The sequence below is a fragment of the Perognathus longimembris genome, chromosome 14 (assembly GCF_023159225.1).
Source record: "Perognathus longimembris pacificus isolate PPM17 chromosome 14, ASM2315922v1, whole genome shotgun sequence".
Lineage (NCBI taxonomy): Eukaryota > Metazoa > Chordata > Mammalia > Rodentia > Heteromyidae > Perognathus > Perognathus longimembris.
Genome location: NC_063174.1, coordinates 21664986 through 21691842, shown reverse-complemented (window position 1 = coordinate 21691842; position 26857 = coordinate 21664986). Strand labels below are relative to the sequence as shown.

The 26857-nt window shown below is 43.5% G+C and overlaps 2 protein-coding genes across 2 annotated transcripts in view; one reads left to right on the top strand and one right to left on the bottom strand.

Moving 5' to 3' along the window:
• Positions 1-20688, top strand: part of Pygl (glycogen phosphorylase L) — a 37393-nt gene extending 16705 nt beyond the window's left edge. Inside the window, exons 6-20 of the mRNA XM_048362243.1 lie at positions 2131-2242; positions 2549-2631; positions 4159-4302; positions 4509-4601; positions 6066-6212; positions 6522-6685; positions 7150-7264; positions 8869-8970; positions 9095-9242; positions 9366-9424; positions 9577-9718; positions 12596-12803; positions 15156-15290; positions 16025-16091; positions 20336-20688. Of these exons, the coding sequence (XP_048218200.1) occupies positions 2131-2242; positions 2549-2631; positions 4159-4302; positions 4509-4601; positions 6066-6212; positions 6522-6685; positions 7150-7264; positions 8869-8970; positions 9095-9242; positions 9366-9424; positions 9577-9718; positions 12596-12803; positions 15156-15290; positions 16025-16091; positions 20336-20512 (1896 nt within the window). The 3' untranslated portion in view covers positions 20513-20688. The remainder of the gene's footprint in view (positions 1-2130; positions 2243-2548; positions 2632-4158; positions 4303-4508; positions 4602-6065; positions 6213-6521; positions 6686-7149; positions 7265-8868; positions 8971-9094; positions 9243-9365; positions 9425-9576; positions 9719-12595; positions 12804-15155; positions 15291-16024; positions 16092-20335) is intronic.
• A 1269-nt stretch (positions 20689-21957) lies between these two features.
• The window catches only part of Abhd12b (abhydrolase domain containing 12B), a 28543-nt gene continuing 23643 nt past the window's right edge, over positions 21958-26857 (bottom strand). Inside the window, exons 10-13 of the mRNA XM_048362357.1 lie at positions 24414-24496; positions 23257-23335; positions 22308-22426; positions 21958-22184 (exon numbers count right to left, since the gene is read on the bottom strand). Coding sequence (XP_048218314.1) covers positions 22157-22184; positions 22308-22426; positions 23257-23335; positions 24414-24496 — 309 coding nt within the window. The 3' untranslated portion in view covers positions 21958-22156. The remainder of the gene's footprint in view (positions 22185-22307; positions 22427-23256; positions 23336-24413; positions 24497-26857) is intronic.

Below are 26857 nucleotides of genomic sequence, written 5' to 3'. Positions count from 1 at the left end.
GGGAGAGGAGCGGGAGATGAGAAGGATTCAGACTGTGGCTCTGGCTTGTTACAGCTGAAGGAGAAGCAGAAAGGATTCTCAGCACCTCCCTGTAGCACTGCTTTGAGAAAGCGGATAGGCTGAGAGGCCTGGATTACCGTTTGCCCATGGAAAAGCAATAGGTTCCAGCAAGGCTTAATAACCCAGGGATGAGCCTTTCAGGGACAAAGTCACTCTAAAGTGCCCTGAAAGGATACAAGCTGCAACCTATTAGGCTGCCTCAGTAACACCTTGAGAGGCAGAAAGGCCAATCTTGATGAACCCAGTCTCAATCCCAACCTGCAAAGGATTTCCAATGGGTCACAATCTCTGAGGCCTTTAGTTCTAAGAGGAACAGATCCAAATGAGTTGATTTATGACATGGAAGTCACAGTGATTATGAAAGCATGACTGAATGTATAGGACTGGTATGAGAAAGAAGATTTCACTCACCTGTAATTCATCTATAATTTGTCATTATAATTCATAATTTATCATCATAATGTAATGATAGATTATAATTTAAAATTCATTTATAATGGAGCAGACCAAATTAAAAAGATGTGTGTTTAGACTGTGTGCTGAGCAAGTGCCTTCTCTCTCAGCCTCTCTCTCTTCAAGTCCAAATCAGCACCCCCAGCTCAGGTACTCTGCCACTCTCCCTCCTTAGGGCTTGGCCCCCACAAGGCAGGGGATGAATCATTTCTCACACACACTTTAAATGCACTGTGAAACATCGTTTGTCTTCCTACTATCTCTGTTGCAATGATTGTCAGAGATGGAGCTAAATTTTTTCCAAGTTTGCATCTTAAACCCAACTCAGCTAATTATCACCTGATTTGGCAGATCACTAGAAGAATCACTAAAATAACTCTTTTTTATGTAACAAAAAACCCTAGCATTTTAAATCTCATATGTGATGCGTCCTCATAAATTTTCCGTTTAATTGATTTTTTTATAACCATATTTAGACTCAGATCATTAAGTAACCTGCGAAGAACTTGCCTAATTGATAGTTTGGGGTGGGTACATATTCACCATTGTCCCTTGTGTGAGTATCATATTTTATCATTATTAATCTGAAACAAAAGAACTTTTTTGTAAGTCATGGGGCTTGAGCTCTGGGCTTTGGTGCTGTCCCTGAGCTCTTCAGCTCAAGGCTAGCACTCTACCACTTGAGCCTCAGCGCCACTGCTGGTTTTCTGGTGGTTAATTGGAGATCAGAGTCTCTTGGACTTTCCTGCCTGGGCTGGCTTTGAACAAGGATCCTCAGATCTCTGCCTCCTGAGTAGCTAGGATTACAGGTGTAAACCACCAGCTTCCATTATTATAATGCTAGGATCACAGTGTTTCATTCCAGTGCCTCTGCAAGAAACACATGGGAGATCAACATAGAAATGCTACAAAGGACCAGCAGTGTGGATGTCTCCATTGCAGGAGGAAATCATATGACCTCCAATTCTCTTTCCAGTCATCTGACTCTCTTCCTGATCTATTGTTGCTAACTGCAACCTGGGACAGCACCGCGGGATACCAGAGCCTAAGAAACAAGAAAAGTCACAGAGAGAAAGGGGGCGGGGGGGGGGGGGGCGGCCAAGGGTCTCAGTGCTCACCAGCTTCTGAACCCCAAGTTCCCATAAGCAAGCTTATTTATTAGGTTTTAGTACAGGGAAGGGGACCATGGGTATGTGCAGAAAACAAGGCATCTATACTGTTATTATAATCATAGAGACAAACCAGAGTTCCTGTAAATAACTGGATCCCTTATTATTGTTTTGAGAGTGAAGAGAACCCAGGCATAATTCAAACATGTGTTCTTCTTTACCTCACTTTCAAGTCTAGTTCTCAGCCCTTCCAGCACTAAGGAGGGGGGTGGCATTCCAACCTCTTCACCCTCCCCAGAGCCGTCTGTTTCAATCTTTCCAGGGCCAGTTCTCAGCATTCCAACCTCACAGCCCTTTCTAGGTCTCACAGCTCAGCATGAGTGTTCCCTACAATCTATACCTTAAATAATTTGAGTTGGTTATGGAGCCCAGAATAGAACTCTGTTGTCATCTGCCTACACTATCACACTGAGAACCAATGTACAACCTCTTCTCTCGAATCCTGCAGGTGGTCCTGGCGCTGCCTTATGACACTCCTGTGCCTGGGTATATGAATAACACCGTGAATACCATGCGCCTCTGGTCTGCTCGAGCACCGAATGACTTCAACCTCAGGGACTGTGAGTAGAGCAGCCCTGCCCCTGTGTGTACTGAGTCATTTTGATGGCTAGTTAGAACCAATTTGAGAAGAGCTTTGAGTTTCTGATCAGAACTCTTCAGTGATGAAGTGTTTAGTCTGTTTTATGGAGCCAATGGGAGGACATTTTAAAGCACTCCATCCCCTGGCCTCAGAATTTCCTGAGAAAGCCATCACGAAGATGTGTGGAAATCTCATTCATTCATTAGGAATTAGCTGGAGCATGATATCAGCTGGCTTGCTCCCACAGTGGGTGGCTTATTTGTGGCTTTTCTATCATCCCCTTCAGTCAATGTGGGAGACTACATTCAAGCTGTGCTGGACCGAAACCTGGCGGAGAACATCTCCCGGGTGCTCTACCCCAATGATAATGTGAGTGATCAATATATGGGCTTATTCCAGCACAACTTTCCTAGGAAACACACGTGAAACAGTGGGGTTTTCCTCCACATGAAGCTAAACTCCATGTCTCTTCCCAATTGTCCAGACTCCCTCCCAACCAAGCAAAAAAAAAAACCAAATGGGTACAAACTCATAAAACTGGAATTTACATTTTGATTTGAACCTCTTTGATTAGAACCTCTTCTCTAACTGAGGAGCTCTGTAGATGGATTTCAAAAGGGACCCTGGATATAAAAAAAAAAAAGTGGTGGCCACTGGTGATTACTTTGCAGACACAAACTTCATCTCATCTCCAACTAACCAGAAAAATTCTATACTGGAAGCATGACTCAGGTTGTAGAGCACCAGCTGTGAGCAGAAAAAAGCCAAGTGAGAACACGCAGCTCTGCATTTAAGCCCCAATACCAGCACAAAAGCAAAAACAAAAAAGGAGGAGGAGGAAAACCCTTGGAAATTTCTGTCCGGCTTCTTCCTTTGAGAGAGTTCCCTGCTTCTCTGTCCCTCACTGGATCGTAAACAGATGCCTGCTGCCACTCCTACCAAATGCTTATACCTTTAAAATCATTACAAATATTATCCTAATTTTTTATTATCTAAAAATGGCATAGCCACTTGTCATTTTTTAAACTCTGGAACTCTCTCTAGTCTTTTTTTCAAAAAGCATTCAAGCACACCTGTGCTTTCACAAGAATGATATTCTGAAAGATAAAAAAGAAGTATATTTGACTTGACATATCATTTCATTACTTTTCACTTAATAATTTATCATACTCTAGTCTCTAAAATATTACAAAGGTTTATTTGTTTTGTTTTTGTTGCCAGTCCTGGGGCGTGGACTCAGGGCCTGAGCACTGTCCCTGGCTTCTTTTTGCTCAAGGCTAGCACTCTACCACTTGAGCCGCAGCACCACTTCTGGCCATTTTCTATATATGTGGTGTTGAGGAATAGAACCCAGAGCTTCATGTATACGAGGTGAGCACTATACCACTAGGCCATATTCCCAGCCCTATTACAGAAGTTTTACAACAACTTTTTGTATGTTTTTCGCTGTTGTTCTATTGTTGAACATGTAGTTTTATCTTTTTTTTTGCTATTACAAATAATTTTCTTTTTATTAGCATATTATTAGTTGTACAGAGGGATTTCACTGTTATATTTCCATATGCGCCAAATTTGCTTTGATCAAATCTACCTCTTCTGATCCTTATCTATTCCCCCACTTTTTACTTTACAATTTTAATGGGTTGCATTATTCTGTTTTCATATATACTAATAAACAAAGGTCACATTTACCCACCCCTCTGCCATCCCCTTCTCCTTTCATTCTGAGGGGGCTTCAGGAGAGAGCAAAGGCCTCTGTGCTCAGCCTGCTATCTCTCACGAGATTCTAGTGGGCTTTGGCTTTGCCAGACCCCGAGCAGGAAATGCCAGTCACACTTTGGCCCCACCTCCAATGTGAAGCACAGTTTCATCACTCTGAATCACTCTGGCCTGAAGTTTTTTGAAGGGAAGGAGCTACGACTGAAGCAGGAGTACTTTGTGGTGGCTGCCACCCTGCAGGATGTGATTCGACGTTTCAAAGCCTCCAAGTGTGGCTCCAGTGATGGCGAAGGAACTGTGTTCGATGCCTTTCCAGACCAGGTAGGTACTCACCCTGCAGATGCAGGGCGGGATCCAAGTTCCCACCAGATCTACCTCCTTCCCGCTCTGAGTGCTGAAAATGTTGAGTAGGAACAATGTAGGCCTCATCTGCGGGAGGTGGATTTTTTATTTAGTTCGGTCCTCTGGGCAGGAGGCCAGCCCCAGAGCCTTAGTTACTTGGCTTCACCTTGTCTCTTCCCACGCAGGTGGCCATTCAACTGAACGACACTCACCCGGCCCTCGCCATTCCTGAGCTCATGAGGGTCTTTGTGGATATTGAAAAATTGCCCTGGTCTAAGGTTTGGCTTCTTTTTCTTTTAATCAACTAGATTGAATTACTATAGTTTAATTAACTGTGATTGGAAGAAAGCCAAAAAGCTCTATTTTTTTTTGTTTTTTTTTAGTTTTTCAGAATATGTTACTGTTGGCTAGCTTCTAAGGTTTAAGGTAAATTTGTCCCCAATGTGGACATGCCTCTATTCCATGGGGAATAAGTCTAAAAAGAAAAGTAATAAATACGGGCCCATATTTCTGTGTTCTGCAGAATACCTAACAGTAGGTATTTGAAATAAAGCTCTTGGGGTTGGAGGTATGGCTTAGTTAGAGCTCTAGCCAATGAGTGAAAGAGGCAGGTACCAAGTTTGAGTCCCAGACTCAGACCTAAAAAAATAAAAACGAAATGAAATTAAGTTCTTTAACCTCAAAAAAAAAAACCCAGCTAATTAATTGAAAGTGTTCTCAAAACTCTAGAAGCCATCATTTTAAATATACTTAAGTTAGTATTCTACATCACTTGTGCATATGAGTTTGCAAATAAGTAACATGTGGAGTCAGAGGTGTGGTTCAGGTGATAGAGCACCAGCCCCCCCACCCCGAAAAAAAAGACATGTAAAGATCATAGAGACTGATAAGAATAGTTATCATTCAGATAGACGTGTAAACAGTTTTACAAATAGATTTTTTTTTCCTCTTAAAAATGGGAGAGGGCTGGGAATGTGGCTTCGCAATAGAGTGCTTGCCTAGCATGTATGAAGCCCAGGGTTCGATTCCTCCACACCACACATACAGAAAAAGCCAGAAGTGGCACTGTGGCTCAAATGATAGAGTACTAGCCTGAGTAAAAAGAAGCCAGGATAGTGCTCAGGCCCTGAGTTCAAGCCCCGGGACTAGCAAAAAAAAGGAAGCCAGGCACCCAGTGGCTCAAGCGTGAAATCCTAACTACTTAGGAGGCTGAGCTCTGAAGATTAATTAAAGCCAGCCTGGGCAAATAAGTCAGAGACTCTGATCACCAATAAACCAGCTCTAACCATGAACGGAAAAAGCTAAACAAGAGCAAAAGGCCCTGGGGGGCTGGGGATATGGCCTAGTGGTAAAGTGCTCGCCTCGTATACATGATGAATCCCTGGGTTCAATTCCTCAGCACCACATAATAGAAAATGGCCAGAAGTGGCACAGTGGCTCAAGTGGCAGAGTGCTAGCCTTGAGCAAAAAAAGAAGCCAGGGACAGTGCTCAGGCCCTGAGTCCCAGGCCCAGAACTGGCAAAAAAAAGGGCCCTGAAGCCCTGAGTGCAAATCTCAGTACTTGTACATGTACACACATTTTTTTAAAAAGGTCTTGTTCACCTGGACCATTCAGGACCCTGCTAGAATTAAGTGTCTGATTGAGCACCTTATCAAGGGGCACATGGCAGGAGTTGGGGAGGGCTTGGCCCTGTGTGGTGCTTGGCACTGCAGGGCGGTAACTGATCCACCCCTTCCCACAGGCATGGGAGATAACCAAGAAGACCTTCGCCTATACTAACCACACCGTGCTCCCAGAAGCCCTGGAGCGCTGGCCAGTGGAGCTGGTGGAGAAGTTGCTTCCTCGACATTTGCAAATCATTTATGAGATAAATCAGAAGCACTTAGATGTAAGTTATTCAAAGAGATTCTCACCCCTTGTAAGAAGGAGGTTTCATCATGTCCAGAGTAAACAGTGGTTCCCCCTTCCCATACATCGTTCAACTGATAAACCTACTCCACCTGAGTGGGACTCACTAAAAACATCTTGAAAATGCTGGAATAGCGGGGTGCCTTCTCTCCCATGGCCACCTTGACACCTCTCTGTGGAGTGAAGTTTTATATTCATTCCATCAAAGATTTTTGCTTGGGACATGAGTGACACCTCAATGTGTTTTAAACCTGAGTGACCAGGAAGGTCTTTCTCTTCCTTTGTCTAGAGAATCAGCGCCTTGTTTCCTAAAGATGTCGACCGGATAAGAAGGATGTCTCTGATCGAAGAAGAAGGAGGCAAAAGGATCAACATGGCCCACCTCTGCATCGTGGGCTGCCACGCTGTCAATGGCGTTGCTAAGATCCACTCAGACATTGTGAAGAGTGAAGTGTGAGCTCCCTGGTCTAACTAACCCCAATCCATTAAGGGTCCCCACGGGAATGGATTCAAGTGTACACTTCTGGATGAAAGAAAGCCCTTTTTGAAGTATTTTCTGTTATAGAACTCTTTTCAAAAAAGAAAAGGTGTCATCCTCTTTGAACTGTCTTAATTGCAGACTTAGGATCCTCACTCCAAAAAAAAAAAAACAAAAAAACAGCTGAAAATCCTGGTATATTTGTCAGTGCCAGGAAGTCAATATGGAGGTGACTAGACTTGGGACTTCTGAGTTACAACTGGTTTGAACTGTTAATGAGTTTCTGTGTAGCATGACAGCCCTATCTGCAGCTTTCATTCACCTTTATTTAATCTTCCTAAGCCTCTACTTGGCATCTTGAATGAAATTCTGAACTTTACCCAGCAGGCAAGACCTTGCCATTTTGGTCAAATTCAGTGATTGTCACTTCCATCTCCAGATTCAAGGACTTCAGTGAGCTGGAACCAGACAAGTTTCAGAATAAAACCAATGGGATCACTCCACGGCGCTGGCTCTTACTCTGCAACCCCGGGCTGGCGGAGCTCATAGCAGAGGTAATGGAAATGCTGAGCCAGGGAGGCCTGGCTGCAGTGGGAGGGGGCGTGAGTGCATTCAGAAACTCACAATTTGCATACTGAACCTTCAGGAGGGTACAGCTTGTACTGTCACAGAGGACTCCATACTGGTTTAATTCTCTGCTGTAGCCAGCTTGAAATTCATTGTGGGTTTGTATGTATGTGTGTATAATTTTGGGGTTTTTTGTTGTTGTTGTTTTTTGCCAGTGCTGGAGCTTGAACTCAGGGCCTGTGCACTGTCCCTGAGCTTCTTTTGCTCAAGCACTCTTTTCGTTAGCACTCTATCACTTGAGCCATGTGCCTTTTCTGGCCTTTTCTTCTGGCCTTTTCTTTTCACTTCTGGCCTTTTCTGTGTATGTGGTACTGAGGAATGGAACCCAGGGCTTCATGCATGCTAGGCAAGCAGTCTACCCCTAAGCTACATTCCCAGCCCTCATTGTCTGTCTGTTGTAATACTGGAGTTTGAACTCAAGGTCTTACATTTTCTAGGCAAGTGTTCTACCACTTGAACCATGCCTCTAGTCCTTTTAGTTTTATTTTTAGTTTATTTTTCAGATAAAGTCTCATGCCTTTGTTCCAATTAAGCTTGGACCTACTTCTGCCACCCAGGTACCTGGGTCTATAGGTATGGGCCACCACCCTGACTTGAAATTCGTGTGTGTGTGTGTGTGTGTGTGTGTGTGTGTGTGTGTGTGTGTGTGTGTAATGGGGTTGAACTCATGGTGTGGGGCTCTTATTGGACTTTTTCTTTTTTGCCAGTCCTAGGGCTTGAACTCAGGGCCAGGTACTGTCCCTAAGCCTCTTTGCACTCAAGGCTAGCACTCTACCATTTGAGCCACAGAGCTACTTCCGACTTTTCTGTTTATGTGGTGCTGAGGAATGGAACCCTGGGCTTCATACATGCTAGGCAAGCACTCTACCACTAGGCCACAGTCCCAACCCACTGGGCTTTTTTTGTTCAAGGCTGGTGCTTGACCAGTTAAGCCACACCTCCAAATCTAGCTCCAAATCTTGCTGGTTAACTAGAGGTAAGTAAGATTCTCACAGACTTTTCTGCCTGGGCTAACTTCAAACTATGATCCTCAGATCTCATCCTTCTGAGTAGCTAGGATTATAGGCATGAGCCATCAGTGCTGGCTGGAAATTCTTTTCTTTTTCTTTTTTTTTTTTTTACAATATCAGACCTTCCTTTACTTTCCTCTCATTTCCCCCTTTGGAAATTATTAATTTGTGAATAGAAGTTCTCCAAATTATGTAGCTGGTCATGGCTCGTGGTCAGTGATAATAACAAAGGCTCAAACACAGAGCCGAGGTGACAGAACTTGGGTTTTTGATCACTCTTTCAAAGAGATTGCCACCCTTTCAATCCACTGAGACGCCGTTGAAGACAGCAGCAGAGGTGCTGTGCCCACGTGGCCTCTCAGGCCTTTTCTGGGAGCGCATCCATGCAGTAAACTGTGTGGACTGGGAACGATGCTGGTATAGATGAGTACGAACCACCCACCACCGACAGATGGAAATTGCTCCTTCGAGCTTGATTGTCATCCCATGATTAAAAATCACCTCTCCCTTTCCATGGAAAGAAAATAGGAGAAGACTATGTGAAAGACCTGAGCCAGCTGGCGAAGCTGCACAGATTCCTGGGGGATGACATCTTCCTCCGGGAAATCGCCAACGTAAAGCAGGTGAGGCTATCGGGTGACACCCATCCGGCCACTGGCTTGGAGGGCCCATGTTCTGACTTCTGCAGACATGCTACCCTTAGCATCTAGACGCAAAGGGCCCTGGCCCCTGCTCTTGTCTCCTCAGGAGAATAAGCTGAAGTTTTCTCAGTTCCTGGAGAAGGAGTACAAAGTGAAGATCAACCCATCCTCCATGTTTGACGTCCACGTGAAGAGGATTCACGAGTACAAGAGGCAGCTCCTGAACTGCCTGCACGTGATCACCATGTACAACCGTGAGTTGCCCTGGCACCCCCAACTGAGTCCCCAAGGAGGCAGGAAGCAGCAATCTCCATATAGGTGTCACCCCGTCTGCCAGCAACCATCTTCCATTCCACCCAATGCTCCATCTTTTGCAGGCATCAAGAAAGACCCAAAGAAGTTATTTGTGCCCAGGACAGTTATAATTGGTGGTAAAGTAAGTGGACTCTATTCCCTGGAAGTTTAAGGGCACGACCCCATCTTTTTCCCCTTCCCTCTTCTCTCCCCTCGCTCCTCTCTGTCTTCTCTGTCTCTCTCCACTTCCCAAATGGTGCCTTCCAGCCAATATGTTTGCTGTTCTTTCCCAAGGCTGCCCCAGGATACCACATGGCCAAAATGATCATAAAGCTGATCACTTCAGTGGCAGAGGTGGTGAACAATGACCCCGTGGTTGGCAGCAAGTTGAAAGTCATCTTCTTGGAGAATTACAGAGTGTCTCTTGCTGAGAAAGGTACTTCCCTCCTTTGTCCATGGTACATGGACATTTGTACATGGTATCAGGACAAATGTTAGGGACTCCATTGGGTAGAGAATGGAGTAACTCACCTCAGGGAGGTAGGAACTTTACATAGAGCATGTCACTGATAGGCAAAGTAACACATGAGTTTGTTGTTTTTGTTGTTGTTGTTGTTGTCTGGGGGGGGGGGAGTGATAATCCTGGGGCTTAAACTCAGGGCCAAGGCATTGTCCTTGAGCTTCTTTTGCTCAAGGTTAGTGCTCTACCACTTGAGCCATGGCTGTACTTCCAGGTTTTTTGGTAGTTTAGTGGAGATGAGTCTCACAGACTTTGCTGCACAGGCTGGCTTTGAACCACAAACTTCAGATGTCAGCCTCCTGAGTAGTTACAGATGTGAGCTACTAGCACCTGGCTTGCTTTTTATTTATTTTTCATTTCTTTATAATACAGGGGAGTCAAACTCAAGACGAAACACTTGTAAGCAAGCACTCTACCAAATGAGCTTTACCTCCTGCTCTTTTGCTTTTAGCTTTTTTTTTTTTTTCAGAAAGAGTCTCAGGCTAACATTTTCTAGGCTAGCCTCTAGCTTTTATCTTCCTACATCCATCTCCTGAGTAGTTCAGATTATAGGTATGAGCCACCCATGCCTACCCCAAGGGAGGAGTCTTGTATTTTTAGTTAGCTAGCAATTCTAGGGTTTGAACTCAGAGCCTTGCACTTGAGCCAAACCCCCTGCCCTGCTTTTTGCTGGCTATTTTTGAGATACAGTCTCACTTCCCACCCGAGTGTGCATCTAAGTTGAGCTTTCTTAAGCTACCAGGATCACAAAAGTGAGCGACTATGTCTAGCCTCCCTCAACAGAGATGGAGTCTTTCAGAGTGTTTGCTTGCTATGATTCTCCCAGTCTCAACCTCCTCCTGTGTAACTTGGGGTGATAGTCACCCAGCTATGCACCCAGCTATGGGTGGAAAAGAGGTCTCACAAACTTTTCTGCCTGGTTTGGAAACAAGCTTTGATCTTCTCAGTGTCAACCTATCAGCCATGAGCCACTGGCACCCTGGTTCAAGGCAGGAGCTTTTTCAGATGACCCAAGTGGCAATGATATTGATGTCGCCATACTTGATAATACAGCATTACATTTACAAGCTGGAGAGAGCTGGTATTGGAGACTTCCTGAGGCTTTGACCTACTGTGGATCTTGCTCTACAAAAGAGAGCAAAAGTCCCAGCTGAGTTTTGCGAAAGAACCCTCAGATATCCATCCTCTCACTGTGTGGGAGGAAGAGCTTATTCCCCTTGTGACAGGGAAAAAGGGCAGACATCAGGCTGCTGAAATGCAAGTCTTAGATGCACCTCAGCTGGGCACTGCATGATCAAACACAGTGTTCCCACGTAGGGACAGGCTGGCAGGAAGCCCATGTCCCTTTCTTTACCACTGGGACCTTTGATTATTTGCATCACATGCTGGCAAAGTACTATCCACATGCTAATGCCAACTGTGCATTCGCCTACTTCCCAGATTGAAAAACTACAAAGGGAGCTTTCTCTTTTGGGGGTGTTTCTAGGGCTCCTAAGGTTACTGTTCAAGAACTCACTGTACATGGACAGAGAGAAAAGAGCCAGGTTCCTAGAAGTGCAAGTGAATATATATATGTAATCCATGAGTATGTTCTTCTAATAAAGCTGAGATTGAGAGCTGGGAATGTGGCTCAGCTGTAGAGTGCTTGCCTAGCATGCATGGAACCCTGGGTTCTCTTTCTCAGTACCACACAAACAGAAAAGGCCAGGAGTGGAGCTGTGGCTCATGTGGGAAGAGCACTAGCCTTGAGCAAAGAAGCTCAGGGACAATGCCCAGGCCTGAGTTCAAGCCCCAGGAGTGGCAAAAGCAAAGAAACAAAACCAAAGCTGAGAATTAGCCAGGTACCAGTGGCTCATGCCTGTAATCTTGGTCCTACATACTGTAATTATAGTTTAAACAAAACAAGCTACTCAGGAAGTTGCAATCTGAGGATTACAGTTTGAAGCCAGTCCATGCAAGAATGTCTCCAAGGTTCTTATCTTCATTTAACCATCAAAAAATAATGGAAGTGGAAGTGTGGCTCAAATGGTAAAGTGCTAGCCTTGAGCCAAAAAAAACTAAAAATTCAAGCCCCAGAATCAGCATAAAAGAGAAGGAGGGGAAGGAAGGAAGGGAGGAAAGAAAAGAGAGAGAGATTGAGAGGGAGGGAGGGAACTGAGATTGGTCCTGACCCCTGTGATCAAGGGTTTGGGGGTTCAGGCAGCTCTTCTTGCTGTGTAAATTATGCCCAGAGGTTGGAGCTTGATGTCTAGCCACATGCCCACCCCACTTATGTGTGGTTTATTTCCCTGCAACTGCAGTGGAAGGAGGGAGGTGAGAAAAGGCAGAAGCTCAGCAATCCAAGCCCCTCCACTTGCAAAAGAGAGGTCAGGAGACAGGGCAGAAATTTCATGGGCCAAGAACAAGAAGTTGCAATATATTTTCTGTAGCTAAAGAAATGAGTGAAAATATAACAAAACATGGAGAGAAGGAAAGGTGGAAAAGAACTGTAGCATCACCATTTATAGCTCAGGCAGTAGACTTTCTTTAAAGTTTATAGACCAAGAGAGAGTATCATGAGCATGTGGCAAAGTTCTATAGCAAAGCACAAATGGGCGCTTTTAGAAGTGGTCACCAACACTAAGAGAAAGAGTGAGCTCTGTCTTTCTCCACCATCTGAATGTTTATCTTGATCATGTGTGTTAGTAGAGAGGTAACTATGCTAGGTAAATGATGAGGGCAGTGAACTAAATGCTCCACCACAATACAAGATCTAGACACAGGACACAATCACTGATATTAGCATGTCATTAGTCATTCCAGCCACAGATCTGTCGGAGCAGATCTCCACTGCAGGCACCGAAGCCTCTGGAACAGGCAATATGAAGTTCATGCTGAATGGGGCCCTGACCATCGGGACCATGGATGGAGCCAATGTGGAAATGGCAGAAGAAGCTGGGGAAGAGAACCTGTTCATCTTTGGCATGAGAGTAGATGATGTGGCTGCTTTGGACAAGAAAGGGTAAGTGAACCACTTCTGTTGAGCAGGTAACTCCTTCAGAAGGGGCTGCAAACTCCAAGGGCTTCCTGCCTACACAGGAAGTCCCCACTGAGACTGGGTCATATGAGATGTGGCCACAGGACATCTCCCATAAGGAGTCAGAGAGGCCTCCTAGCCACACATTACTGTTAGGAAACTGTAGCTGATACTACAGTTCTTTTTCACCCTTTTTTTTTTAATCTCCACATAACAATAAGGGGAGTTTAGGCACAGATACATGGAGGAAGTGTTGTCTGTTGTTAGACATTGCAGTCTCAATGAGCAGTCTCATGTGTCTGTATCTATAATTTTTCACTTTGATCAAAAGATGTGCCAGCAGGAAGGAACTTCCTGAATATAGTCCCAGGAGCACAACAAATAGGGGAAAGACGCGACAAATGGGACTACTACAAATTAAAAAGTTTCTGTACAGCTAAGGACATAGCCACCAAAATAGAAAGACAGCCAACGATATGGGAAAGGATATTTACCAGCACAGCAACAGACAAAGGCTTAATATCTGTCATCTACAGAGAACTCAAAAAACTAAGCCCCTCCAAGCCCAATAAACCTATTAGGAAATGGGCAAAGGAGCTAAAGAGAGACTTCACAAGAGAAGAAATAAAAATGGCAAAGAAACACATGAGGAAATGCTCAACATCCCTGGTAGTAAAGGAAATGCAAATAAAAACAACCCTGAGATACCACCTCACCCCAGTTAGAATGGCCTATACTCTGAACTCAGGCAACAACAAATGCTGGAGGGGGTGCGGGGAAAGAGGAACCTTTCTCCATTGTTGGTGGGAGTGCAAATTAGTACAACCACTTTGGAGAACAGTATGGAGGTTTCTCAAAAAGCTCAATATAGACCTACCCTATGACCCAGCCATACCACTCCTGGGCATCTATCCTAAACAGCAAACCCCAAGATATCAAAAAGACATTTGTACTTCCATGTTTATCGCGGCACAATTCACAATAGCCAAAATATGGAAACACCCCAGATGCCCCTCCACAGATGAATGGATCCAAAAAATATGGTACTTATACACAATGGAATACTACATAGCGATTAGGAATGGTGAAATATTGTTATTTGCAGGGAAATGGTCAGAACTCGAACAAATAATGTTGAGCGAGACAAGCCTAGAACACAGAAAACAAAGGGGCATGATCTCCCTGATATATGACTGTTAACAAAGGGAGACGGAGAGGCAGTAGAGACCAAGTCTGTGAAACCCAAAACTGCTTGTCAAATAGTATTCACCACAGGATTGTGGCAGCAACCCAACAGTATGTAACTAAAACCAAACAATTACTCAACATATAAAGGTCAAAAATTGACCTCTCAGGGGAATACAATAGCTCAAAACCTATGTATGTATGTTCATATAAGACTACTGTCGACATATGGTCTAATATCGACATTACATTTAAAGCCCTAGGCGAACTTTCTTGGGCGTGGCCACGTGGCTACTGTATATGTTCTTGATACATTGTATATATGTCTACCTGACCTAGAGAAGAGATAGAAAAACAGGGCGTAAGATATCACAAGAAATGTACACACTGCCCTACTATGTAACTGTACCCTTTTTGCACAACACCTTGTCAAAAAATTTGTGTTCAATTAATAAATAAATTTTTAAAAAAAGATGTGCCAGTATCTCACTGAAAGTGTTTTTCCTATAAGTTAGGCAACTAACTATGCAGTTCTCTTTAAATATCACAGAGATAAAGCAAAATATGATAAAGAATAGATATGAATATGTCACCAAAACAGCATTTTTTGGAACATTTGTTTTCATTTAATATTTAGATAGATTTATTAACCGGAATTCAAGCAAGAAGTAGAGAGTAATTTCTAGGGCTGGCAATTAGCTCAGTGTTAGATCATCCAAGTGCAAGCCTGTGGATTCAATTCTCCGTGCCAAAAAAATAAAGTCCAAAGGAAATCTAGGAATCACAATTTTAGAGGATGTTGAATATACTTCCTAATGACTAGAAATACCACTCAGTAACAACAAATTTCAAGAATCTATGAGTCTAAAAAGGTAACTTAGTCTTCTTCTTTTAAAACTAATTTTCTTACTACAACGTTCACTTAGAGCCATGAAGTCTGCTTTGAAATGGATCTTGCTATTCTACCAGATTAAACTATTGCTCTGTGATGAGAATTTTCATTTTGTTCTCAAGTTGAAACTTGTAATGATTCTGGTCAATGCTAGCATTTCTGAATGCATTTTTAGAGCTAATGCAGTATCTATCTAGTATGTTGTTAACCACCCACACTAACAAAGCTTCTTTTTATCACCTGACATCCCTACCCTGCAGGTACAAGGCAAAAGAATACTATGAGGCACTTCCCGAGTTGAAGCTGGTCATTGACCAAATTGACAATGGCTTTTTTTCTCCTGAGCAGCCTGATCTCTTCAAAGACATCATCAATATGCTATTTTATCATGACAGGTGAGTTCCCACAAGAAGATGGCTTGGGTTATGAAAAAGAACATTTTGTTGTTGATGGTGGTGGTGGTGGTAGTCATGGGGCTTGAACTCTGGGTCTGGGCACTGTCTCTGAGCCACAGCACTGCTTCTAAAAAAGAACATCTTAAACCAACTAAAACCTATTAGAGAAACTTGGAACATGGCCTAGTAGCAAGAATGCTTGCCTCGTATACATGAAGCCCTGTGTTCGATTCCCCAGCACTACATATATAGAAAATAGCCAGAAGTGGCGCTGTGGCTCAAGTGGCAGAGGGCTAGCCTTGAGCAAAAAGAAGCCAGGGACAGTGCTCAAGCCTTGAGTCCAAGGTCCAGGACTGGCCAAAACAAAAACCCCAAAACTATTAGCTAAGCATAGATCTGTTATCCAATCAACTATCTTAATTAAGCTGGGGGGAAAATAGTCTCCACCAACATGGCCAGTCAGCTTTAATAAGACCTTCAAACCTGGTGCTCTTTTTCTGTTTTTACTGGTACTCACCTTTAAAATGCGCCTATCTAATGACATTTTTATATGTAGGAAGAATCATAAAAAGGTGAGGGAGGGAGAGCTGGTGACTATTCTTGACAACAGAAATAAGATTTTGATAAATTAGCTATTCCTCAGCCTCTACACAAAAGAGAAATTTAAGTGGAATCTAGGTATGCATCTGTTAATGAGATTTACTGTTGTTTTTTCTCTAACCACAAAAAAACAGGTTTAAAGTATTTGCAGACTATGAAGCCTATGTCAAATGTCAAGAGAAAGTCAGTCAGCTGTACATGGTAAGTTGTGGAGCTGTGTAAAATAACCTTCTACACTATGGTTAATTAAAAAAATTTCAAGGGCTGGGAATGTGACTTAGTGGCAGAATGCTTACCTAGCATACATGAAGCCCTGGGTTCAATTCCTCAGTACCACATAAACAGAAAAAGCCAGAAGTGGTGCTGTGGCTCAAGTGGTAGAGTGCAAGCCTTGTGCAAAAGAAGCTCAGGGACAGTGCTCAGGCCCTGAGTTTAAGTCCCAGGACTGGCAAAACAAAACAAAATAAACAAAAAACTGGGGTTTGGGCAGACATTGGTGGCTCTGCTTATAATCCTAGCTACTCAGGAGGCCAAGATCTGAGAATCACAGTTCAAAGCCAGCCCCGTCAAGGAAGTCTGTGTGGCTCAAAGTAATAGAGTACTATCCTTGAGCAAGAGAGCTCAGGGACAGCACGTAGGTCCTGAGTTCAAGCCCAAGCCCTACAACCAACAACAAAAAAAAAATTGTTGTTTCTTGCCAGCCACCTGTGGCTCACTCTTGTAATCCTAGCCACACTGGAGGCTAAGATCAGAGGCCCATATGCTTGAAGCCAGCCTGTGCAGGAAAGTGTGTGAAACTCTTATCTCCATTAACTACCAAAAATCTGAAAATGGAGATGAGATGTGTTAAAGGACAGTGCCTAGGCCCTGAGTTCAAGCCCCAGGACTGGCATTTAAAAACAAAAAGTTGTTTCTTTTCATTAAATCTAATTATCAGAGTCACATTGACCGATTAAAAATGGAAACTGAGTGGACTGGGAATATGGCCTAGTGGCAAGAGTGCTTGCCTCCTACACATGAAGCTCTCGGTTCGATTCCCCAGCACCACATATATGGAAAACGGCCAGAAGGGGCACTGTGGCTCAGGTGGCAGAGTGCTAGCCTTGAGCAAAAAGAAGCCAGGGATGGTGCTCAGGCCCTGAGTCCAAGGCCCAGGACTGGCCAAAAAAAGGGAACTGAGGGTTGGAATGTAGTTTAATGGCAAAGCACTTTCTTAGCAATTGTAACATTCTGGTTTTGACCCCAGTACCAAAAAAGAAAAGACCAAAAAATAAGGTGTGTGGGGGGAACCAGGGTAGGGTTCAGTGGTATAACATATATCCAGCATATGTCTGGCCCTAGCTAGTTTAGAGAAAGGGGAAGATTTGAGATTTCATTTGTGCTCGGCAACTTTTTAATACCCAAGTAAAAAATTGTAAGTAATTCTGTGTTAAACACCTACCATATTAGCTCAGGATACAAAGTCTCATGGAGGCATAAGCTCTTTCTACATGCAAGCCTGAGCTGGCCACTGAGAACACAACATGGAAAAACTAAAAGTCCTTGTCCCTACCTTGAACAGCCTTTAGTACCACAGTTCATTTCTGGTACTGCACTTGAACTTAGGGACCTTGTTCTCACTTGACTTGCTTGCTCAGTTGGTATTCTACCTCTTGAGCCAAGCCTCCAGCCCTGCTATTTTTGCTGGTTAATCAGAGTTAGAGTCTTGCAGACCTTTCTACCCAGGTTGTCTTTGAACCTTGAACCTCCAGGTCTCAAGCTCTGGAGTAACTAGGAATACATGTGTAAAGCCACTGGTTCCTGGCTATAGCAGGGTTCTTAACCAGAGATGCACACCCCAAATACCCAGACAGCTGTGTCAAAGTCCAGAGAGCACTGCCCACTCCCACAGAGACACCATCCAGTAGTAGATGGGCTCCGCCATCACAGTTTGATGCCTTTGAGAGTGAGAAGGGGTTTACTGGGCTAAGGACTGGACCCTTATTCTTCGAAAGCAAAGAGAACCAGTACCTCCCCTGGACCGCTCAAAGAGTTGTGCTGTGTGAATAGATAATAAATATAAAGAATTATTTAAACAGGAAAGAAAAAATCAAACTGAAAAAGGAAAGCTAGAGCCATGTGGATAGCCTTCACATAAAAGATTAATCATTGTATCAGCTTTTATCAAATAAGTTTAGCAAAGAGGCGGGAGTTGGTCATCTCTAAATAGGAAACTTTTAGTTAGTTGCAGGTTTCTCAGGGGAGTGGATAGGGGCCCAGCTCTGCCAAGACTCCAGGGAGGGCTTTACCAACATTTCTTTCTATTTCTAAGTCACACCAATCCCCCGATAGTGTGTAGAGCAGAGAAAGCTCGAGTGGGTGGCCCATTACCTCCTTCCAGAATGGAAACACCCACATACAGCTCCAAAAACTCAGAGAAAGAGAACAACCTTCTCAAGAAGTAAATAGCTGGGCACCTGTGGATTATACCTGTCATCCTAGTTATTCAAGAAGCTGAGATCTGGGCTGGGAATGTGGCTTAGTGATAGAGCGCTTGCCTAGCATGCAGGAAGCCCTGGGTTCCTCAGTATCACATACAGAGAAAAAGCTAGAAGTGGCATTATGGCTCAAGTGGTAGAGCCTTGAGCAAGAATAAGCTCAGGGACAGTGCCCAGGCCTTGAGCTCAAGCTCCAGGACTGGCGAAGAAGAAGGAGAAGGAGGAGAAGGAGAAGAAGAAGAAGCAGCAGCAGCTCAAGTCTGAGGGTCAAGGCTTGAAGTCAATGGGGCATGGACAAATCCATGTGACTTTTGTCTCCAGTTAACTAGGAAAATGCTGGAAGGCGATATGGGTCAAGTAGTAAAATGCCAGCCTTAGACCAAAAAAAAAAAGCAAGAGCTGGAGGTCCTAAATTCAAGTCACAGTACCAGCAAAAGAAAAAGGGGTGGGGGACAAGCAATATAAATGTAAATAAAGTAGAGGAGGAAGGGGAAAACATTGACAAGTGCAAGGACAAATGTGAATTTCAGTTTTACACAGTGGATCTCCTCTGTCAAACTTATGACCCAAAGCCAGCTGTGGTGGTAAATGTTTGTAATCCCAGAGTTTGGAAGGTAGGAGAACCACGAGGCTATTCCAGTGAAACCTTGCTTCAAAAGGAAAAAATAGTAATAATAATAATAATAATGTTAGTCACGGTGGCACATACCTTTAATCACCAATACTCAGGAAGTAGAGGCAGGAGAATCAAACATTCAAGACTAGTAGCCTTTTGAAAATAGCAGAAAGACAGAAACAAAAGAAAAACAAAAGGGCTAGGTATGCTACCTAGCATATATAAGTCTTTGAGTTTGATCACAAGCACTTTAGAAAAAGGAAGTTATGACCCAGATCCAAAGGAGGCCCATCTCAAAGTCCAGCATTTAATTCAATCTTGCTTGTTAACAAAATTAGTGCATGCAAATCATAGTTTTCTACTCTTAACAAGAACTGCATTGTTAAGGCCTGGAAACACGATCAGCATGTCTGGGAAGATAGGAAGCATTCATTCCGTCTCAGTACAGTAAGTTTCCAAAATCAGAAGGAACTAATTTCATACTGTTTTGCAGTATCTTTAGGTATGAAGGTAGTTTTCTGCTTTCTTTTAAATGCTTATAAAGTCAGTTAACAACTTTGAATAACCTCAGTGAACTTCCAAGTGATAAGGATATAATAAAGATATAAACTAAATGCCTTTATATGCTCTGTGTGTGTGTGTGTGTGTGTGTGTGTGTGTGTGTGTGTCAGTAAACAACTTAAACTTGGGTCCCTGGAATCTCATTTAGCTTTCTTGCACATGGCTGGTTCTCTACCACTTGAGCCACACCTCAGTCCATATTTTTGCTGGTAAATTGTAGATATAATCTCAAGGACTTTTCTGCCAGGGCTATCTGAACCACAATCTTTCAGGTTTCAACCTCCTGAGTAGCCAAACTTACTGGCACCTAGCTTGTCTTTATATTTTTTTATATACAATTATGAGATTCTACTGGACACCAGTGGCTTACATCTGTATTCCTAGCTAATCAAGAGGCTGCAATCTGAGGATTTCTGTTCAAAACCAGCCTGAACCAACAAAAATCCTTGAGACTTTTGACATATCTCACAGTGAATGTTTATCTCCTCCTCCTTTATCCATAATAAAGCCTAGGAAACATGGCTTCCAAATCATTGTAACCATAGCAGGAGTTACCATTGAGAGCTTAGGGCCACAGTTACTTTTCAAGTAAAAACTATTTCATGTCTTTTCTATAGAGAAATACACTCTGAATATGAGAAAAGCTGTCTTCCCTCCCTGTGTGCCCGACAGTGTGTTTGTAAGGCACTGTAGCTACATCCTGTCATTTCCCCATAGCCTGTACTTGGCCTGCTGTTTGTCTTCTCATGTCTTCTCCCAGGGCTTTCTTTACATGTACATGTTGTTTACAGAACCCAAAAGCCTGGAACAGAATGGTACTCAAAAACATAGCTTCCTCAGGAAAATTCTCCAGTGACCGGACAATTAAGGAATACGCCAGAGACATCTGGAACATGGAACCTTCAGATCTAAAGATTCCCCTGTCCAGTGAAGCCAGCAATGGAGTGAGCAAGGCTAATGGAAAGTGAATCATCAGCTGTCACTAGGGGGGAAAAAAGCTTTTATTAAGCTGGACTATTTTAAATAATAGTCATTGATTTTATTTTATTTTGTTTAGTTAGCTAATGGTTAAGTATCTCTGGGAATGGGAAGGGGAAATATGGCTGTATTTAGGGCTGAAAATAAAGTGTCTGTTTTCAAGGAATACATGAGTACCCAATTTATTCCTTTATAGCAGATCAATATCCTGCTAGAGCTTTTCCAAAACTAGTCAGAAAGTTAGAAAACTGCTAACTTTTTGTGTATGCCAGTACTGCTTCTTAAACTCGGGGTCTCATGTTCTTAGGCTTTTTTCTGCTCAGGCTGGCACTCTACTACTTGAGCCACAGCTCCACTTCCAGCCTTTTCTGTGTATGTGGTACCAAGGAATCAAACCTGGGGCTTCACACATGCTAGGCAAGCACTCTACCACTAGGCCACACTCCCAGCCTAAAATATAAAATCTTTAACTACCTTATTTGAGTGCAAACTAAAGATCCCTATGTAGTGGAAACCTGAGTTTTTTACCCCTCAGGCCCAAACTCCAGGAATCCCACATAAGGTCCAGTCACTAGCCCCCATACATCAAGTACAGACACATGGGGGAGGAGGCGTGGCTCACATGGTAGAGCACCAGCCAATGAGCGAAACCATCAGGTACCAAGTTTGAGTCCCAGTCTCAAAAAAAAAAAAATAAATAAAAGACACATGGTGAAGGGTGGAGGAAGGAAGATTTATTACATGGCATCCACTGGCTGAGCATTTGCTCAGTCTCTGTCTCTGGAAGGGGCTGGAGATGGTAATAGGGATTCACTACTTGAGGCGAGTGGAAGCAGGTCAGCTTCTGTTGCAGGTCCATGTTGTGTCCTGAGCTTCTGACTGGTTTCTTTGAGGGCAGTTTTGTCTTTTGCCACACATGCTAAGATGACAGTCAAATTCTGAAAGTTACCCTTTCGATTTCACCAATTGAGAAGGGTAGCCTGCCCTTCATCACAAGATGCTTATTGGCAAGTTCTCTCCTTCCTGGAGCCCAAGTCCATTCAAGCTACTCTACCCAAATGCCATCAACTGAATAACTAACAAATAATCGAAAAACATTTCTCACACTTTTTGAGATGAGTCATCCAAGATGAAAAGAGAGTCAGCTTCCTTTTTTCCATTCACAGTGGGGGGGGGTGTGGATGGTGGGGGTCGCTTCTCCTGTGTCCTTGAGAGGCTGCAGAGGCAAAGAGATCCCCCGGACATAGTTTATACAGAACCCAAACCCGGTAATGGTGCCCAGTCCTCCTGAACCAGTCTCCTCCTGACACTGTCACACTGGTGAACTGGTCTCGGTACGTGGATTGGGGAGCACAGTCAGGCATCCAGCACCCTAACACCAACATCATCACAAATACCCCCTGGATGTTTGGTCCCCAGACATTTTTAGATGAGATCTAAATTCTACCAAATTCTGCCTCTCCACAGTGAAAGCTTCACAATGAAGAGCTAAACAAGAACATCCCATACTGCCCAGAATAAATGTTTTCTTTATTAAAATGACAAGTAACTCATTCATGGTGCCAGAATTCTCCAGACAAAGTTACATCAAGAAATTTCACATCTTCACTGATGCTTCCTGCTTCTCTCAGACATCACGCCCACTGCTCCCTCAGGAAGTCTCTGCAGAGAAAGGACCCAGATGAACTCACACTTTTCCTCCAACTCACCCTTTCCCTCTGGTCTAGGTAAGCCAGACCAATGCCCTCGCAGGAAGATAATCACGTCTAGCAAAGCGATTCTTACCTCACAGTGCCTATGAACAGGGGGCATGTACAAAGACGGTTGTGTTGGAAGCCAGGAGGAAAGATAACCATCTTGACCCTCTCTTTGTTCCTGTAAGCTTGGTGTGCAATCTCATAAAGCTGCAAGAAGCAGAAAGACAGAGACTCAAAGGCTGACAAACCAGTCATAGGTTTCCTAGAACAATTTTCCTAAAAAGGCAGAAAAACAGCTTCAAAAGTTTGTCTCACTAACTCAGAAGATATGGGGACCCACCAGGTCCCCAGTTATCTACTCTTCAAGGACTAGAAGGCTATGAAGCTACTATAGACTACTGATAAAACTCCATCCTCTCTACTTAGCTCACTGCAAAGGGACAAGAAATGGCTAAGGACCGGCACTGGTAGAGGCTTGTTTAAAGGAACCAGAGTAAGCTGGGCATCCATTGCTCATGTCTGTAATCCTAGCTACTCAGGAGGGCTGAGATCTAAGGACTGTGGTTTGAAGCCAGCCTAGGCAAAAATGTCCATGAGACTGTTATCTCCAATTAACCACAAATAGCCTGAAGTGGAGCTGTAGTCAAGTGGTAGAGCACTACTAGCCTTGAACATAAAATCTCAGGTATAATGCCTAGCTCCTGAGTTCAAGCCCCAGGACTGGCCAGAAAAAAAAAAAAAGGAAAGTGCATTCCCTTCTGTAGAGCTACTCCACCAGCATGGAGGTTTCCACAGAGGCCCAGCATCTTGTCTTCCCTTAGAGAGGCACAGGCCCCAGGTAAGGGGCCAGGCTCCACCCACAGACACTCCTTAGAATTAAGTAGCCAAGACTGAGATTGTATAAACCAGGCAACATGGCTATTTAGGAGGCAGAGAATTGCTCCTCAGATCAGAGATCTTCCTTCAAGCTTGAATGAAAGTTCAGCTGAAGGACTGGGGAGTATAATGTTTCTGTGAGCCTAGAGCTCTTAGTTTACCTGCTTTCCATACTTCATGGGAACTGTCCTGTCATCTTCTCCATGTAAGATGAGAAGGGGAGAAGACAGGCATTTCACACTAGGGACAAGTAAGAGAAAAACATTCCATTTAAGAATTGTATATGCATGGGCTTGGAATGTGGCTTAGTGGTAGAGTGCTTGTCTAACATGCATGAAGCCCTGGGTTCGATTCCTCAGTACTGCATAAAAAGAAAAGGCCAGAAGTGGTGCTGTGGCTCAAGTGGTAGAGTGCTAGCTAGTCTTGAGCAAAAGAAGCTTAGAGACAGTGCTCAGGCCCTGAGTTCAAGCCTCACGGCTAGAAGGAAGGAAGGAAGGAAGGAAGGAAGGAAGGAAGGAAGGAAGGAAGGAAGGACTGTATACCCAAAGGAAGGAACAAAAGGTGAACAAATGCAGCAAATGTACTCACTGGACACTATTTTGAAAATGATATACAGCTTGTGGGTGGGGATGGAAGGGAAAAATTGGGAGAGAGGAAGGGAAAGGAAAGTGTGCCATTGTCCAAAAAGAAATGTACTCTTTACTTGACTTATGTAATCTAATCCTTCTGTGCTCCATCTTTACAATAAGAGTAAAAATAAAATTGTATACCCAAACCTCTCCTTTTCTGAGTTATAGCTTCAGCAGAACATGAGGTTTGTCCAAACCACAGAAATCTCTTTCCTTTGTTCTAAGTTCCATGTAGAAAAATATATATATGCAAAGCTTGGCAGGTGGTTTGTGCCTATAATCCCAGCTATGTGGGAGGCTGAGATCAGGAGGATCAAGGATCGAGGCCAACAGGGGCAAAAAGGTTGCAAGATCCCTCCTCAAGGAATAAAAAGCTGAGTGTGATAGCACAAGTATGACTGCAGAGAGTTCTGAGCTGGTGAAAACAGGACACGAGATAGTGTCACTCAACTGCACAGTGCCTAATTAGCAAGTGCAAGGCCCGAGTTCAAACTTCAGTACAGAAAAAACATAGAATGAGGGTGCAACTTGAATGCTAGACAAGCTCAGAGACTGAAGTTCCATTCCCAGCATCACCAAAACAATTTAAAAAAAACAATATTGAGATGTATCCCCTAGTAAGAAACACAAGAAAATAGTTACTTAGTAGCTATAGACAGAATAATGAGAGCTTTTCATGATCAGCTTACTTTTCATCATTAGGAAAGACTATTTTGTCTTGTTTCATGGCGTCCATGAGGGTCCCCAAACATCTTGGAAGTATCTGGCAAATCTGTTTTCCAAAAAGAGGAAAGAAGCATTAATACTTGCCCCATTGCTGTATCATTTGCTATAGTCTCACTATGAATCATAGTAACAGTGTAGTGCTTTATAAATGTAATACAATTTTTTTTTAATTTCTTGCCAGTCCTGGGGTTTGAACTCAGGGCCTGGGTGCTATCTCTGAGCTTCTTTCTTGCTCAAGGCTAGCACTCTACCACTTTACCCACAGCGCCACTTCCAGTTTTTTCTGTGTATGTGGTACTGAGGAATCGAACCCAAGGCTTTATGGCATGCTAGGCAAGCACTCTACCACAAAGCTGCATTCGAGCTCCACACAACTTTTTAAAGCCTTTATGGTTTTCAGAAGTAATTCATGGCCAGGAGCAGGTGGCCTATGCCTGTCATCCTAGCTACTCAAGAGGCTGAGATCTGAGGGTGAAAGTTTGAAGCCAGTCTGAGGAGAACAGTCCCCATGAGACTCTCATCTCCAATTAGTCACTCAAAACTGGAAGTAGAAGTGTGGCTCAAAGTGGTAGAGTGCTACCTTGAGCAAAATTGCTCAGGGACAGCCCCGGCCATGAGTTCAAGCCCCACAACCAACAACAACAACAAAAAGTAATGAATACTCAGTAGATATTATGTTGAAAATGAACTATACAGCTTGTGGGTGGAGACAAGAGGGAAAAAACTAGGAGAGAGCAAGGGCAGGGAGGACAACATTTTCCAAAAAGAAATATACCATTTCTCTGACTTAGGTAACCGTAACCCCTCTGCATATCACCTTTATAAAAACAGGTTTTTTAAGGTATTTCATATAATTATACAGAAATTGGGGGGGGGGAAATAGGAACAAAGAAACATGTCACACGTAATATGACCATTGTAAATAACTTCTGTTAACATTTGGCTTTAGCTTTCTACCTTGTTTGTTTAAAATACTATTTATTTATTTATTTGGTACTGGGATTTTAATTCAAGGCTTCACACTTGCTAGGCAAGTGTGGCTTACAGCCAATCTTTCAGCCCCATCTGTGTTGGTTACATTTTGAGATAGTGTCTCACTTCTTGCCCTCATTATCCTGGATGCAAGCTTCCTATTTGTGCTTACCTACAGCACTGAATGAGACACGCACCACTGCCCCCAGCCACTAGTTTGAGATGGAATCTTAGGAACTTTTTTTTTGCCCTAATTGGCCTGGAACCATAATTCCCCCTCCCTCCAATTTATGCCTCCCAAGATGCTACAAAGTGTGAGCCACTGAACCTGGCTAGCTTCACTCATTCCTTCCTACTTGTAAGGGAATGGTGATATATACGATCTAAAGCTTGTTTCTAGTGTACATATAATCAACTAGGGTCATTGAAGAACAATTTTCTGATTAGTCAAGAAGTCTGGTAAAAGTACTTACCACAAATTAACATAATTTGAGAGAATTGGAACATTAATATTTGGACATGATTTAATATTACATTGCTTTACAAGACACTTTAGGTTTTTAACTTAGCTCTAAATATAGCAATTAACACTCTCCACTGTACATATACTGAATTTCTTGTTTAATAGCAAATTCCAGTAAAGGGAATGTTCTAGCTAACTTTGCTTCATCAATACTTGTATGAAGTCAATACACCGATTAGTTCCTCTGACATTCAACACATCATTTCAATGGAAGATGAGGGATAAGGACAGAGCCCTGAGCCTGCACGGCCCCTCCTGTCCCCTCCTCCACACCACATCCAAAATCCATTCATTTCTCTCCCCTCTGTGTCACTGGCCAAGCTTGGACTTTCCCAGCATTCATATGGCTTCCTGCTTCCCCTTGCCCTGTAGCCCAGTGCTCCCACGGGGCAGCACCGTTTTGCTTGGTACCCTCCAAAGGCTCTCAGATTAGGCCAAAATGTCACCTGGGCCTTCCAGGTCCTGCATCTGTCTGCAGCCTCATCTCCTGTCACTAAGGCCCTTCCTGCCCACCCCGGGGCCTGCTGCCTTTTGCTCCGGGAACATGGTGGCTCTTTCCCACCACAGAACCTTCACTCTTATTTTGCTCTCTACCAGATACCTCAGAATTTTGCCATAGCAGATGGCTCTGTCTGTATCTTGCACAGTTCCACTCCAAAGTTTTTCTTAATACCAGCTATTATAGTAACTCTTGCTCTCTCCTGCCCAATCACCCTGGTCCCACTAGCTCACACTTGTCACTATTCAGTGCTTGCTTATAGTCTACCTGTCTTCCATTCCCCAAGCAAAAATATACCATGAGAGAAGGAATCCGAAATTTCTTTGTCCCAGTGGTATCTCCAGAACCTAGAAAATGTCCTGGTACCTAATAGACATTCAATAAACATCTGTGAAAGGTGGAATGGTGTCACA